Genomic DNA, 14028 nt, shown 5'->3' with positions numbered 1-14028 from the left:
TCATATGGCCGCCTGGTAACCGCTGACTTCTCTTTCTTCCAGACTGTTCCCCCTAATAAGCGGCTCCCTCTCAGAGAAGGCGAAGAACCTTCCCCACCGCCACTCTCTAAATGACCCCAGAGCTTGCCGCTTGACCTTTGGTGCCGCCACGGCCACCGCCGCCGCCACGCATCCTCCGCAGAGGCTGGCCAGCAGCATCCAGGGCCACGCGTCCTGCAGCTCCTCCAGGTAGGGATGCACGGCCTCGGACAGACGCTGGGCTGCAGAGGGCGTAGGCGAAAACATTTCTAATCAGGGGTGGGATGTGAGTCGTAATAAATAGTCTGCTTCAAGGTAATTATTTTGATCACCTTATCATTGCAAATATTAACACTGACATTCCTTTGTGACCTTAAAGTTTTTATGTTATTCTAAAATACATTTTCTGACTAGAAAATGTCAAAACCTCCCCAAACTTGTCCCAATCGTTTGTGCTACAAACTTGTTCTGTTTAACCAGTGTTTATGTTATTAAAGCCCTACTGAAATGAATTTTTTTTATTTAAACGGGGATAGCAGATCTATTCTATGTGTCATACTTGATCATTTCGCGATATTGCCATATTTTTGCTGAAAGGATTTAGTATAGAACAACGACGATAAAGATCGCAACTTTTGGTATCTGATAAAAAAAGGCTTGCCCCTACCGGAAGTAGCGTGACGTAGTCAGTTGAACATATACGCAAAGTTCCCTATTGTTTACAACGATGGCCGCATGAAGTGAGGGAGATTCGGACCGAGAAAGCGACAATTTCCCCATTAATTTGAGCGAGGATGAAAGATTTGTGGATGAGTAAAGTGCAAGTGAAGGACTAGTGGGGAGTTGAAGCTATTCAGATAGGGAAGATGCTGTGAGAGCCGGGGGTGACCTGATATTCAGCTGGGAATGACTACAACAGTAAATAAACACAAGACATATATATACTCTATTAGCCACAACACAACCAGGCTTATATTTAATATGCCACAAATTAATCCTGCATAATAACACCTGCGTGTTTGTTATGCTAGCTCCTAGCTCCTCTGCTAGCTCCTAGCTCCATAGAACATGCCAATACAATTCAAACACCTGATCAACACAGCCCAAAAGACAGTTCACCTAACCCAATGTTCATAAAGCTTATATATTTTTAAAAAGTTACGTACGTGACGCGCACATACGGTCAAGCTATCAAATGTTTAGCAGCCAAGGCTGCATACTCACGGTACCTGATATTCAGCTGGGAATGACTAAAACAGTAAATAAACACAAGACATATATTTACTCTATTAGCCACAACACAACCAGGCTTATATTTAATATGACACAAATTAATCCTGCATAAAAACACCTATGTCTTTGTTATGCTAACTCCTAGCTCCATAGAACACGCCAATACAATTCAAACACCTGATCAACACACACAATCACTCAGCCCAAAAGACCGTTCACCTAACCCAAGGTTCATAAAGCTTATATATTTAAAAAAAAGTTACGTACAGACGCAAAAAAAAAGTTGCGCACATACGGTCAAGCGATCAAATGTTTAGAAGCCAAAGCTGCATACTCACGGTAGCACGTCTGCGTCTTTGTCATCCAAATCAAAGTAATCCTGGTAAGAGTCTGTGTTGTCCCAGTTCTCTACAGGCGTCTGTGTATCGAAGTCAAAAGTCCTCCTGGTTAGAGTCTCTGTTATCCGAGTTCTTCCATCTTGACTGCATCTTTCGGGAATGTAAACAAAGAAGCGCCGGCTGTGTACTGTTGTTGCTGACTTTGTTCGAAAAATACGTCCGTTTCGCACCGACAACTTTCTTCTTTGCTTGCTCAGCTTCTTTCTCCATAATGCAATGAACATAATTGCAACAGATTCACGAACACAGATGTCCAGAATACTGTGGAATTATAAAATGAAAACAGAGCTTTTTTGTACTGTATTCAATGGGGAAGGCATACCCGTGTTCCCCGGGCTACGTCACGCGCATACGTCATCCTCAGAGGCGTTTCGAACCGGAAGTTTAGCGGCAAATTTAAAATGTCACTTTATAAGTTAACCCGGCCGTATTGGCATGTGTTATAATGTTAAGATTTCATCATTGATATATAAACTATCAGACTGCGTGGTCGGTAGTAGTGGCTTTCAGTAGGCCTTTAAAGTGTTTTTAAAGGCCTACTGAAATGAGATTTTCTCATTTAAACGGGGATAGCAGATCCATTCTATGTGTCATACTTGATCATTTCGCGATATTGCCATATTTTTGCTGAAAGGATTTACTAGAGAACGACGACGATAAAGTTCGCAACTTTTGGTCGCTGATAAAAAAAAGCCTTGCCTGTACAGGAAGTAGCGTGACGTCACCGGTTGTGGAGCTCCTCACATCTGCACATTGTTTACAATCATGGCCACATCATGGGAGAGCGATTCGGACCGAGAAAGCGACGATTCCCCCATTAATTTGAGCGAGGGTGAAAGATTCGTGGATGAGGAAAGTGAGAGTGCAGTGGAAGCGATTCAGATAGGGAAGATGCTGTGAGAGGCGGGTGGGACCTGATATTCAGCTGGGAATGACTAAAACAGTAAATAAACACAAGACATATACCGTAATTTCCGGACTATAAGCCGCACCTGACTATAAGCCGCACCAGCTAAATTTAGGGGAAAATACAGATTGCTCCATATGTAAGCCGCACCCGACTATAAGCCGCAGGGTTTTGATGTGTAATTAGCGTAGTATATAGGGGTTCCTGCTACCACGGAGGGGATTGTCGGGACAGAGATGACTGTTTGGGAACGCAAAGCGTCCCATTTATTAACAATAAATCTTTCAATCATTCAATCAAACTTTCACATCTTTGACATGGCGAACAGCATTCGTCATGTCATATAGGATTCTACGGGGTACCATAACTTCCGTTTGTCAGTCTTTAATCATTGTGTCATCGTCTTCCTCCTGCGTACTAAAACCACCGAAATCCTCTTCGTCGGCGTCGGAGAAGAACAGGCCGTAAATAAGCTGCACCCTTGTATAAGCCGCACCCTTGTATAAGCCGCAGGGACCAGAACGAGGGGGAAAAGTAGCGGCTTATAGTCCGGAAATTACGGTGTATACTCTATTAGCCACAACACAACCAGGCTTATATTTAATATGCCACAAATTAATCCCGCATAACAAACACCTCCCCCCTCCCGTCCATATAACCCGCCAATACAAATCAAACCCCCGCACAACACACTCAATCCCACAGCCCAAAGTACCGTTCACCTCCGTAAAGTTCATACAGCACATATATTTCCCCAAAGTTACGTACGTGACATGCACATAGCGGCACGCACGTACCAGGCATGTGATTTTTCCGTCTATAGTCGGAATTCCGTCTTTTTTAATCTCGGGAAAAGAAAAAAAATGATCTCCCGTTTCTCCGTTTTTTTTTTCGACCCTAAATCAAGACTCGAGACGTAGTTTATATTACGCCGTAGTTGATTGGTCGATATGTTCCTTGTGACCAATCAGGACATCTGTTATGAATGATGACGTTAATAACGTCATCATTCATAATGGTTATTACGGCCATTTTCCATATGTAAAGGATGTCGGTTCTCGAGAGAAAGGACGCTTTACGAGTAAAAGAAATTGATAAACATGTCAAAAATAAGTTCCGATGGGACTGGATGGAAAGGGAAATCACTGATACTGTTGGGAAGAAGGAAGTTACGACTTTGTTCGGTGATTTTATTCGGAAAATCGATCGTCCCGGAAAGGTTTTGTGCACGCGGTGTCATGATAATATTGGCTATGGATCACGAGGTTTAGAGGCTTTGGAAGTACATGCGAAATGCCAAAAACATATGAAACAACTTGAAGCAAGGAATACGAACTTTTCACTCGCTGGTACTTTTGGATGTCAACCGAAAGTGAGCAAACCTTACGGACTTCATCTTTTGTTTAAACTGCCGTAGACATGGAGAGGAAAGATCCGCCCACTTCAATTGCAGACAGGGTTGTTAATAATAAGGTAAGCTAAAAAAAACATTTGCTTGCGAAATACGCATGTTTGTTTTAAATATTAACCAATTATTGCTTTGCGAAATATAAATGGGTTTTTCTAAAAAATAAAAAGCCACGTGAAAATATATGATGAAATTACAGAAATTCAAAGAGTCGCATTATTGATTCCAGTTAACAATTTATTTGAAATGAATGTGCATATAATACTATTTTGTAATATTAAGTTCTTATGTAGTCTGTTGAAACTATTGTCAGTGGTGTAACAATCTTGAAGGTAAATATTTTCACACTTGTTTCATGCAATATGTCCTCACATTATTATTATTTCCTATTTTCAAATATGAGTAAACAATACTAAACATGTTTAATTATTTTCATAAATGTATATCCTATTTTGGCGAAAAGAATGAAATGTTTACATTACATTACATCAGGGGTCACCAACCTTTTTGAAAGCAAGAGCTACTTGTTGGGTAGTGATTAATGCGAAGGGCTACCAGTTTGATACACACTTCAATAAATTGCCAGAAATAGCCAATTTGCTCAATTTACCTTTTAACTATATGTTATTATTTATAATTAATGATATTTACACTTAATTGAACGGTTTAAAAGAAGAGAAAACACGAAAAAAATGTAAATACATTTTGAAACATAGTTTATCTTCAATTTCGACTCTTTAAAATTCAAAATTCAACTGAAAAAAAAAGAGAAAAACTAGCTAATTTGAATATTTTTGAAAACATTAAAAAAATAATTTATGGAACACCATTAGTAATTTTTCCTGATTAGGATTAATTTTAGAATTTTGATGACATGTTATAAATAGGTTAAAATCCAATCCGCACTTTGTTAGAATATATAACAAATTGGACCAAGCTATATTTCTAACAAAGACAAATCATTATTTCTTCTAGATTTTCCAGAACAAAAATTTTAAAAGAAATTCAAAAGACTTTGAAATAAGATTTAAATTTGATTCTACAGATTTTCTAGATTTGCCAGAATAATTTTTTTGAATTTTAATCATAATAAGTTTGAAGAAATATTTCACAAATATTCTTCGTCGAAAAAACGGAAGCTAAAATGAAGAATTAAATTAAAATGTATTTATTATTCTTTACAATAAAAAATAAATAAAATACTTGAACATTGATTTAAATTGTCAGGAAAGAAGAGGAAGGAATTTAAAAGGTAAAAAGGTATATGTGTTTAAAAATCCTAAAATCATTTTTAAGGTTGTATTTTTTCTCTAAAATTGTCTTTCTGAAAGTTATAAGAAGCAAAGTAAAAAAATTAATGAATTTATTTAAACAAGTGAAGACCAAGTCTTTCAAATATTTTCTTAGATTTTCAAATTCTATTTGAGTTTTGTCTCTCAGAATTAAAAATGCGAGACCAGCTTGCTAGTAAATAAATGCAATTTAAAAAATAGAGGCAGCTCACTGGTAAGTGCTGCTATTTGAGCTATTTTTAGAACAGGCCAGCGGGCTACTCATCTGGTCCTTACGGGCTACCTGGTGCCCGCGGGCACCGCGTTGGTGACCCCTGCATTACATGAACTGAAGTAATGTGGTAATGCTGTAAATAAACTGTAGATAATAACACTGATCAATGTGACACCTGTGGATGTGAAATGAACAGAAGATGTAAATATTAGTGACTAAATACTGTTGGGACTGAACCATACACAGTGATTCATTAGGATCATTGGGTTATGTATGTTCTATTAATGATGTTTTCATGTCTTTAAACACTAAAATATTTTCTTCAAATGGTGCTGTCTTTGTTAATTTTAGCATGTTAAATTGGTGAAAAACCAGGACCTGGCTGGGGGCCTTCGTCCCCCAGACCCCCGGAAATTTTTTCAGTCTTTTTCATTGTGGTCAAATCACATGCCTGGCGTACGGGCAAGCGATCAAATGTTTGGAAGCCGCAGCTGCGTACTCACGGTACCGCGTATCCAACTCAAAGACCTCCTTGTAAGAGTCTCTGTTGTCCCAGGCCAATGGTAAAGCTTGACTGTCATCGTTCGGGAATGTAAACAATGAAACACTGGCTACGTGTTTGTGTTGCTGCAGCCGGCCGCTAATACACCGCTTCCCACCTACAGCTTTCTTCTTTGCTATCTCCATTGTTCATTAAACAAATTGCCAAAGATTCACCAACACAGATGTCCAGAATACTGTGGAATTTTGCGATGAAAACAGACGACTTAATAGCGGGCCACAATGCTGTCCCAAAATGTCCGCTACAATCCGTGACGTCACGCGCAAACGTCATCATACCGAGACGTTTTCAGCAGGATATTTTGCGGGAAATTTAAAATTGCAGTTTGCTAATCTAACCCGGCCGTATTGGCATGTGTTGCAATGGTAAGATTTCACGATTGATATATAAACTATCAGACTGCGTGGTCGCTAGTAGTGGCTTTCAGTAGGCCTTTAATTATAAACAGCCCCCCACCTTGTGACAATTAAAATGTCACTAACATAAAAACTGGAATAGTTAGCCGAAAAAAGTGCAGCACAAATGTTTCAGACAAGTTTGGGGAGATCTTGACCGGGTGGGGAAGCTGGTTATGAAATATACGATGTTAATAACATGAACTGTAATATTTACTAACATAAAAACTATAATAGACAAAAATAAATTGCAGCACAATTGTTTGAGGCAAGTTAATAAACTTAAAAAAAAAGACCCCAATATTTGGACACAAAAGCGGTTTTACTGTCGCAATGTCACACAGGAGCATTTAAAAAAAAAAAAACGTTTGACTTGAATGCACGTCATTTATTTGCTCAAAACTTGGCACCAGTTTTATGTAAAATTGTGGAGTGAAATTTGCCAGCGAGCAAAGTTTTTTTCTGACCAAACGTGTCTGTGTGTATATATATATATATATATATATATATATATATATATATATATATATATATATATATTATATATATATACCGTCAGTCTACCCCAGGGCAGCTGTGGCTACAAAAGTAGCTTACCACCACCAGGTGTGAATGAATGATGGGTTTTTAACATGTAAAGCGACTTTGGGTACTTAGAAAAGCGCTATATAAATCCCACGTATTATTATTATTATTATTATTATATATATATATATATATATATATATATATATATATATATATATATATATATATATATATATATATATATATATATATATATATATATATATATCAATGTATATATATATCATATATATATGTATATATATATATATATATATATATATATATATATATATATACATATATATATATATATATGTATATATGTATATATGTACATACATATATGTATATAGGTGTAAATATTATATTAATATAATGGATATATAATTAATCGTCACCTTTATAGCTTTCAAAGCCCTCAATCAAACATTTTATATACACACTGCAAGTATACAGTATATATAATGTAGTAACAGACACCTTCATAACAATATGTAATATGTACAATATACACACTGCAAGTATATATATAATGTAGTAACAGACACCTTCATAACAATATGTAATATGTACAATATTCACACTGCAAGTATATATATAATGTAGTAACAGACACCTTCATAACAATATGTAATATGTACAATATACACACTGCAAGTATATATATAATGTAGTAACAGACACCTTCATAACAATATGTAATATGTACAATATACACACTGCAAGTATATATATAATGTAGTAACAGACACATTAATAACAGACAAAGTAAATTTGCCCTGAACGTAGCATCAAACACAGGTCAGAGTCTAACAAACCGTGAAGACGACAAAGACAACTTACTGGCGTCCAGCAGGCGGGAGTACTCGTATCCCAGATCTTTGCTGGAAGTGAAGTATTCTCTGTTTCTGTGCAGGGGCAGGAAGGGAACCATGTAGTACTCGCTGTTGTGCCCAATGGGGGCATTAGAAGAAGGATACTGCGACGGGTCGGGCCTGTGCCTCCTCAGCCATTCTTCATAGAGGCTTACACGGGCGGAAGACAACCACATTAGTGTCGTGCGGCGTTGCGGCGGCGTCTGCGTGCCTCACCTGTCCACAAAGGAGTGGTGTAGGAGGAATACGGGGTCGTTGGCAGAACCCTGCACTGAGGACATGGAGCCGTTCATGAAGACATGGAGGGCGGCATGCATGCCCATGCGAGTGCTGCTGCCCATTCCTGTCTGGGGGTCCCCGAATCCTGCAAGATGACCCACATGCTGGGACTTTAAGAGTGTCCTATAACTGTATTTTCCAGACCATAGGGCGCACTGCCGATGATCGGGTCTAGTCAGGTTCATTTTCATACAGAAGGCGCATCGGCGCATTAAAGGTGTGCCGCCCTCGATATGTAGAAATATCTTGGCTTTACCCTAACACCTTTTCTTGATCAAACACTCTGAAAAACGTCTTCTTGTCCACAGGTTTATTGACCCTAAAAAGGGTAAAACTGAAAGCATACAAGCAGAAAGGTTGCTTACATTACAGACATGCACACACAGCCTTATTACACACACACAATCCCATTACGATAAAACGTGCATTATGCTGTGTATTGAACTTAAATGGACAAATAAATGCCACAAAATATGTAATATAAGTGCTTTATAGCAAACTAGCTTACTATGCTAACATTCACTTCACTGTATGAATTCCGAAAATTAGCATGACTGACTTTTGGCCATAAAACGTCCCAAATTACATCACAACCAACAAATAATACAACTCAATCAAATATTAGCATACTACTCAACAATACATACCGATGATACTTTGTTTGGCATGAGATTCAAGCAGATGAAAACGTTTGCGATCGTCACTGAACTAGCTTAAAGTCTACTTGAAAGGAACTCCTTGTTGTGCCCTGCTATCATGGACATTACTGTAAACTAGGCAATGCTGCCTCCTGCTGTCTAAAGGAGGAAGTGCACCTCACTGTTGAATTCCAAAGTGAACTTAAACACTGTTTTTACATATATTATTAATAAATTCAACAAACAAGGCAGAACAAAAGGGGTCATCCAGCCATCCATCCATTTTCTACCGCTTGTCCCTTTTGGGGTCGCGGGGGGGTGCTGGGCCATATTATTATTATTTTTTCTAAATGTAAAAGACTTCCTTGTGGTCTACATAACATGTAATGGTGGTGCTTTGGTCAAAATGTTGCATAGATGATGTTTTACACATCATCTTCAAGTCGCTTTCTGACAGTCGCTTCAGGATGCGCCGTTTTGTGGGCGGCCTTATTTACGTGGCTCACCTTCGGCAGCGTCTTCTCCCCGTCATCTTTGTTGTAGCGGTGTAGCGTGCAAGGACGGGAGTGGAAGAAGTGTCAAAAGATGGAGCTAACTGTTTTAATGACATTCAGACTTTACTTCAATCAATAACGGATGTGTGGGGGGTTTTGGTGGTAGCGGGGGTGTATAATGTAGACCGGAAGAGTTAGGGCTGCAAGGGATTCTGGGTATTTGTTGTGTTGTGTTACGGTGCGGATGTTCTCCAGAAATGTTTTTGTCATTCTTTTTTGGTGTGGGTTCACAGTGTGGCACATATTTGTAACGTAACAGTGTTAAAGTTAACTTTTTAACTTTAACTTATACGGCCACCGTCAGTGTAAGCTGTGTGGCTGTTGAACAAGTACGCCTTGCTGTCGTCTACGTGTGCAAGTAAAAGCAACATATAACATGTGGCCGGGCTGGCACGCTGTTTGTAAATGCTATAGAGGACAATTAATGCAGTGCCATTAGGGCACGCCCTTGATTAAGTAATTAGAGTGAAAATAGGATAATATTTACCCTGGGAGATTTCTAGGAGAGGCAGTCTGCTGGGAAAATCGGGGGGGTCGTTGGAAAACCTGGAGGGTCGGCAAGTATGCAGCTGAGCCGCATCAGAGTGGTCAAAGAGCCGCATGCGGCTCCGGAGCCGCGGGTTGCCGACCCCTGCACTAGTGCAACAACAACTCCGGAAATGTGTCCCGTGAAAAAACCAAAGTCTCTAAAAACCAAAGTTCCTTGGGTGAATAATGTAAAGTCACTATACCGGTATGTTTTAGCGCTTTCATGGCGAGTTTACTGACAGATATACGTACGAGCTTTACACTACTTTACATTAGAAATGGCAACAGCGGAGGATGAATGTCACATAAAAAGAAGAAGCTTATCGACTACGGTGTCGCCACGGACTACAAAGGCGGACTCGCGCAAATTTTCAGGAATTATGCAGATCCCAAATACAGATCAGCAGGTACCAGAAGGTAAGAAAAGTTTCTTTTGTATAATATTGCGAAACAAAACGTCAGATAATGTCTTACCGTATACACACACCATAGTAATACTCGTATGTTGAAGCACAGTACAATCCATCAAGCGGTGCTTACCAAAGTCGTACTAAAAACATTTTGATTGATTTTTGAGCGCCGTTTGTAATGTTCTATATTTTCAATGGAACATGTAAAATGTGGGTGTTTACTTGAGTCATATTGCAGTCCACACATATCTCTTATGTGTGACTGCCATCTACTGGTCACACTTATCATTACACCATGTACCAAATAAAATAGCTTCGAGGTCAGTAAGCACAACCAAAATGATTCCGTACATTAGGCGCCCCGGGTTACAAGGCGCACTGTGGAGTTTTGAGAAAATGAAAGTATTTTAACCCTCGTGTGGTGTTCGGGTCTGTGGGACCCGTTTTAATTTTTTTATTAAAAGAAAAATGATACAATTAATTAATTTTTAAAACTGAGACTCGCTGACTTTGGCTCATTTTCTGTGAAGAACATATATCAGAATACATATTTAATGACCACACACCATACACCCCCCCCCCCGCCCCCCTCCCCCCTCCCCAGCCCCCTCCCCCCCACACACACATTTCTATTACATATAAGATGTCCGGGTCCACTAATAGAAGTGTGTAAATTGATGTTCTGTGTACCACACAAACACACACACAGCAGGCCTAGACAGGAGGAGCACAGAGTGTAGGTACACAGAACATCAGAGGGTCAAATGTGCGAGAAAATGAGAGCAGACAGTGTTGACAAACAATGTTGCAACCTTGTGTGGGAACGGCAAGTGCAGAAACACAAATTTTCCGTGCAACGTTCATGTTGTTGTTACTCAGCCAGCGTTTGTGGGTCTGATGGACCCGTTGCATTTTGTGGCTTTTAATGCCTCACAATCAAACACTTTTGTGTTAAAATACTAAACAGATGTTTATTGGGATAAAGTAAACATCCATCAGACCCACAAACACTGGCTGAGTAACAACAATATGAACATTACGCAAGGGTTAAGTGCGCCTTATGGTCGGAAAAATACGGTAAGTTCATTAAAGGTTCCCTGACCTTCTATGGTGTTCCTGAAGCTCATGTTGGCCGTGCGGTCCATGGTGCCCGTGTCGTAGTTGGCCAAGCTGAGGGTGAACGCCACGTCGGCGGAGGTGGGCAGCCGCTCCACCACATTGCGGTCGTGGTTGCCCGGGTTGCGCAGCAACGGGCCCTCCGCCCGAGCGTCGCACAGGACACCCCGGTTGTTGTAGTCCTGCGCTTGGGAGCACAGCACCTGGTGGCGCAAAAAGCACACGTACACATTTTTGTTGTGCAAATGGAAAAAATGGTGACGTTTTATTTCACTTACCCTCCAAGACGAGAAGACAGAACCAGGACTTAGCAAACTGGGGTCCCGCGTGCTTTGTCCCCCCATCAGCTCGTCCGTGCACACGTCGCATTCCTGCGTGTCCCTCCAGTCCCAGTAGGGAATGGAGAAGCCGGCGTCCCCGACCAGCCTACCAATCTCACGCTCCCAATGCAGCAGGTAAACGCGATGCCACGGCAGGAACGCCGGCCCCCAGTGGGCAAAGTCCACGTCCGTCCACACGTTGCCCGGCCCGCCCAGCAGAGCGTCGCGGGACACGTAGTAGTGCATCCACACGAAGACGTCGTACACGGACACGTTGGCGAACATGGGGTTAGAGCCGCTGTCCATCTCCCGGTAGGTCCCCGTGGGCACCACGTAGTCGCTGCTGACCGTGGTCTTGGCCAGGTTCAGATAGGACACCAGTCGGAGTCTCTCGCGGCGGGACAAGTGGAATATGTTCCTCCTGAGGGATTCCCTCCTCTGCTCGCAGTTCTCGCCAAAGTAGCCAAACTTGCAGTCTCGACAGTCGAAACCCATGAAGTCTCCCGTGCACCGGCAGGTGCGGTTAAAGAAGACCGACGGCCACTTCTCCCGGTCGTCCACGCCGCTGAAGGGAAACCGGGGACCGTCCGGGGCGTCCGATGCCGCCACGTCTTGGCAGAAGCCCCGGCCGGTGCTGGCCCCGCAGGCCGAGCCGTCCCCTTCCCAAGGTGGGCAGCACTCCTTGGCGAGCAGGGCTTGGCGGGTGGCGCAAGGGCGAGGGAACTGTTGGAGGGAGGGCGCCCAAATGAGCGTGAAAGTAACAACCGCGACCCGCCACATCCCAAGTCCTCCAAGAAACACTGCCACGCTTTCACTTGTCAAGACTTAAGTCTTATGTTCTCCCCGAAGCCCTCCTCTTTGTTGAGCCGGTCACATGCCGCTTGACCTCAGGGCGAGGCTTAATGCACATGGTATCGCAACGATACCAGCTCAAATGCATACATGCAAATACATTTTAGTTAGCACGTCAACCAGCAGTTTGCAACTATACAACAATAAGGAACTTTTTGGCAATTTTCCAAATTTGTCAGTCCATAGTGGATCTAACATAATAGTGAGAGTCCAGTCCATAGTGGATCTAACATAATAGTGTGAGAGTCCAGTCCATAGTGGATCTAACATAATAGTGTGAGAGTCCAGTCCATAGTGGAGATAACATAATAGTGAGAGAGTCCAGTCCATAGTGGATCTAACATAATAGTGTGAGAGTCCAGTCCATAGTGGATCTAACATAATAGTGTGAGAGTCCAGTCCATAGTGGATCTAACATAATAGTGTGAGAGTCCAGTCCATAGTGGATCTAACATAATAGTGTGAGAGTCCAGTCCATAGTGGATCTAACATAATAGTGTGAGAGTCCAGTCCATAGTGGATCTAACATAATAGTGTGAGAGTCCAGTCCATAGTGGATCTAACATAATAGTGACAGTCCAGTCCATAGTGGATCTAACATAGTAGTGAGAGTCCAGTCCATAGTGGATCTAACATAATAGTGAGAGTCCAGTCCATAGTGGATCTAACATAATAGTGTGTGTCCAGTCCATAGTGGATCTAACATAATAGTGAGAGTCCAGTCCATAGTGGATCTAACATAATAGTGTGAGAGTCCAGTCCATAGTGGATCTAACATAATAGTGAGAGTCCAGTCCATAGTGGATCTAACATAATAGTGAGAGTCCAGTCCATAGTGGATCTAACATAATAGTGTGAGAGTCCAGTCCATAGTGGATCTAACATAATAGTGACAGTCCAGTCCATAGTGGATCTAACATAGTAGTGAGAGTCCAGTCCATAGTGGATCTAACATAATAGTGAGAGTCCAGTCCATAGTGGATCTAACATAATAGTGAGAGTCCAGTCCATAGTGGATCTAACGTAATAGTGTGAGAGTCCAGTCCATAGTTGGGCCAGCAGGAGACCATCCCGAGCGGAGACAGGTCAGCAGCGCAGAGATGTCCCCAACCGATGCACAGGCGAGCCGTCCACCCCGGGTCCCGACTCTGGACAGCCAGCACTTCATCCGTGGCCACCGGACCTGTGCCCCCCCCCCCCCTTCATGAGGGAGAGGGGGACAGAGCAGAAAAGAAAAGAAACGGCAGATCAACTGGTCTAAGAGTTAAAATTAAAGTACCACTGATTGTCACACACACACTAGGTGTGGCGAAATTATTCTCTGCATTTGCCCCATCACCCTTGATCATAGGTGAGGGGAGCAGTGAGCAGCAGCGGTGTCTGCGCCCGGGTATCATTTCTGGTAATTTAACTCCCAATTCCAACCCTTCATGCTGAGTGCCAAGCAGGGAGGTAATGG

The 14028-nt window shown here is 41.7% G+C and overlaps 1 protein-coding gene across 1 annotated transcript; it reads right to left on the bottom strand.

Moving 5' to 3' along the window:
- LOC133649570 (tyrosinase-like) lies at window positions 1-12497 on the bottom strand. The gene is made up of 5 exons (XM_062046168.1): window positions 11676-12497; window positions 11384-11600; window positions 8089-8236; window positions 7841-8022; window positions 1-260 (listed from the first exon to the last, which is right to left on the bottom strand). The coding sequence occupies exons 1-5, from the start codon at window positions 12495-12497 to the stop codon at window positions 1-3; spliced, it is 1629 nt and encodes a 542-aa protein (XP_061902152.1).
- Between the last annotated feature and the right edge of the window lie 1531 nt (window positions 12498-14028).

Source organism: Entelurus aequoreus, linkage group LG05 (assembly GCF_033978785.1).
Source record: "Entelurus aequoreus isolate RoL-2023_Sb linkage group LG05, RoL_Eaeq_v1.1, whole genome shotgun sequence".
Classification (NCBI taxonomy): Eukaryota; Metazoa; Chordata; class Actinopteri; order Syngnathiformes; family Syngnathidae; genus Entelurus; species Entelurus aequoreus.
This window is presented reverse-complemented; position numbering and strand designations above follow the sequence as displayed.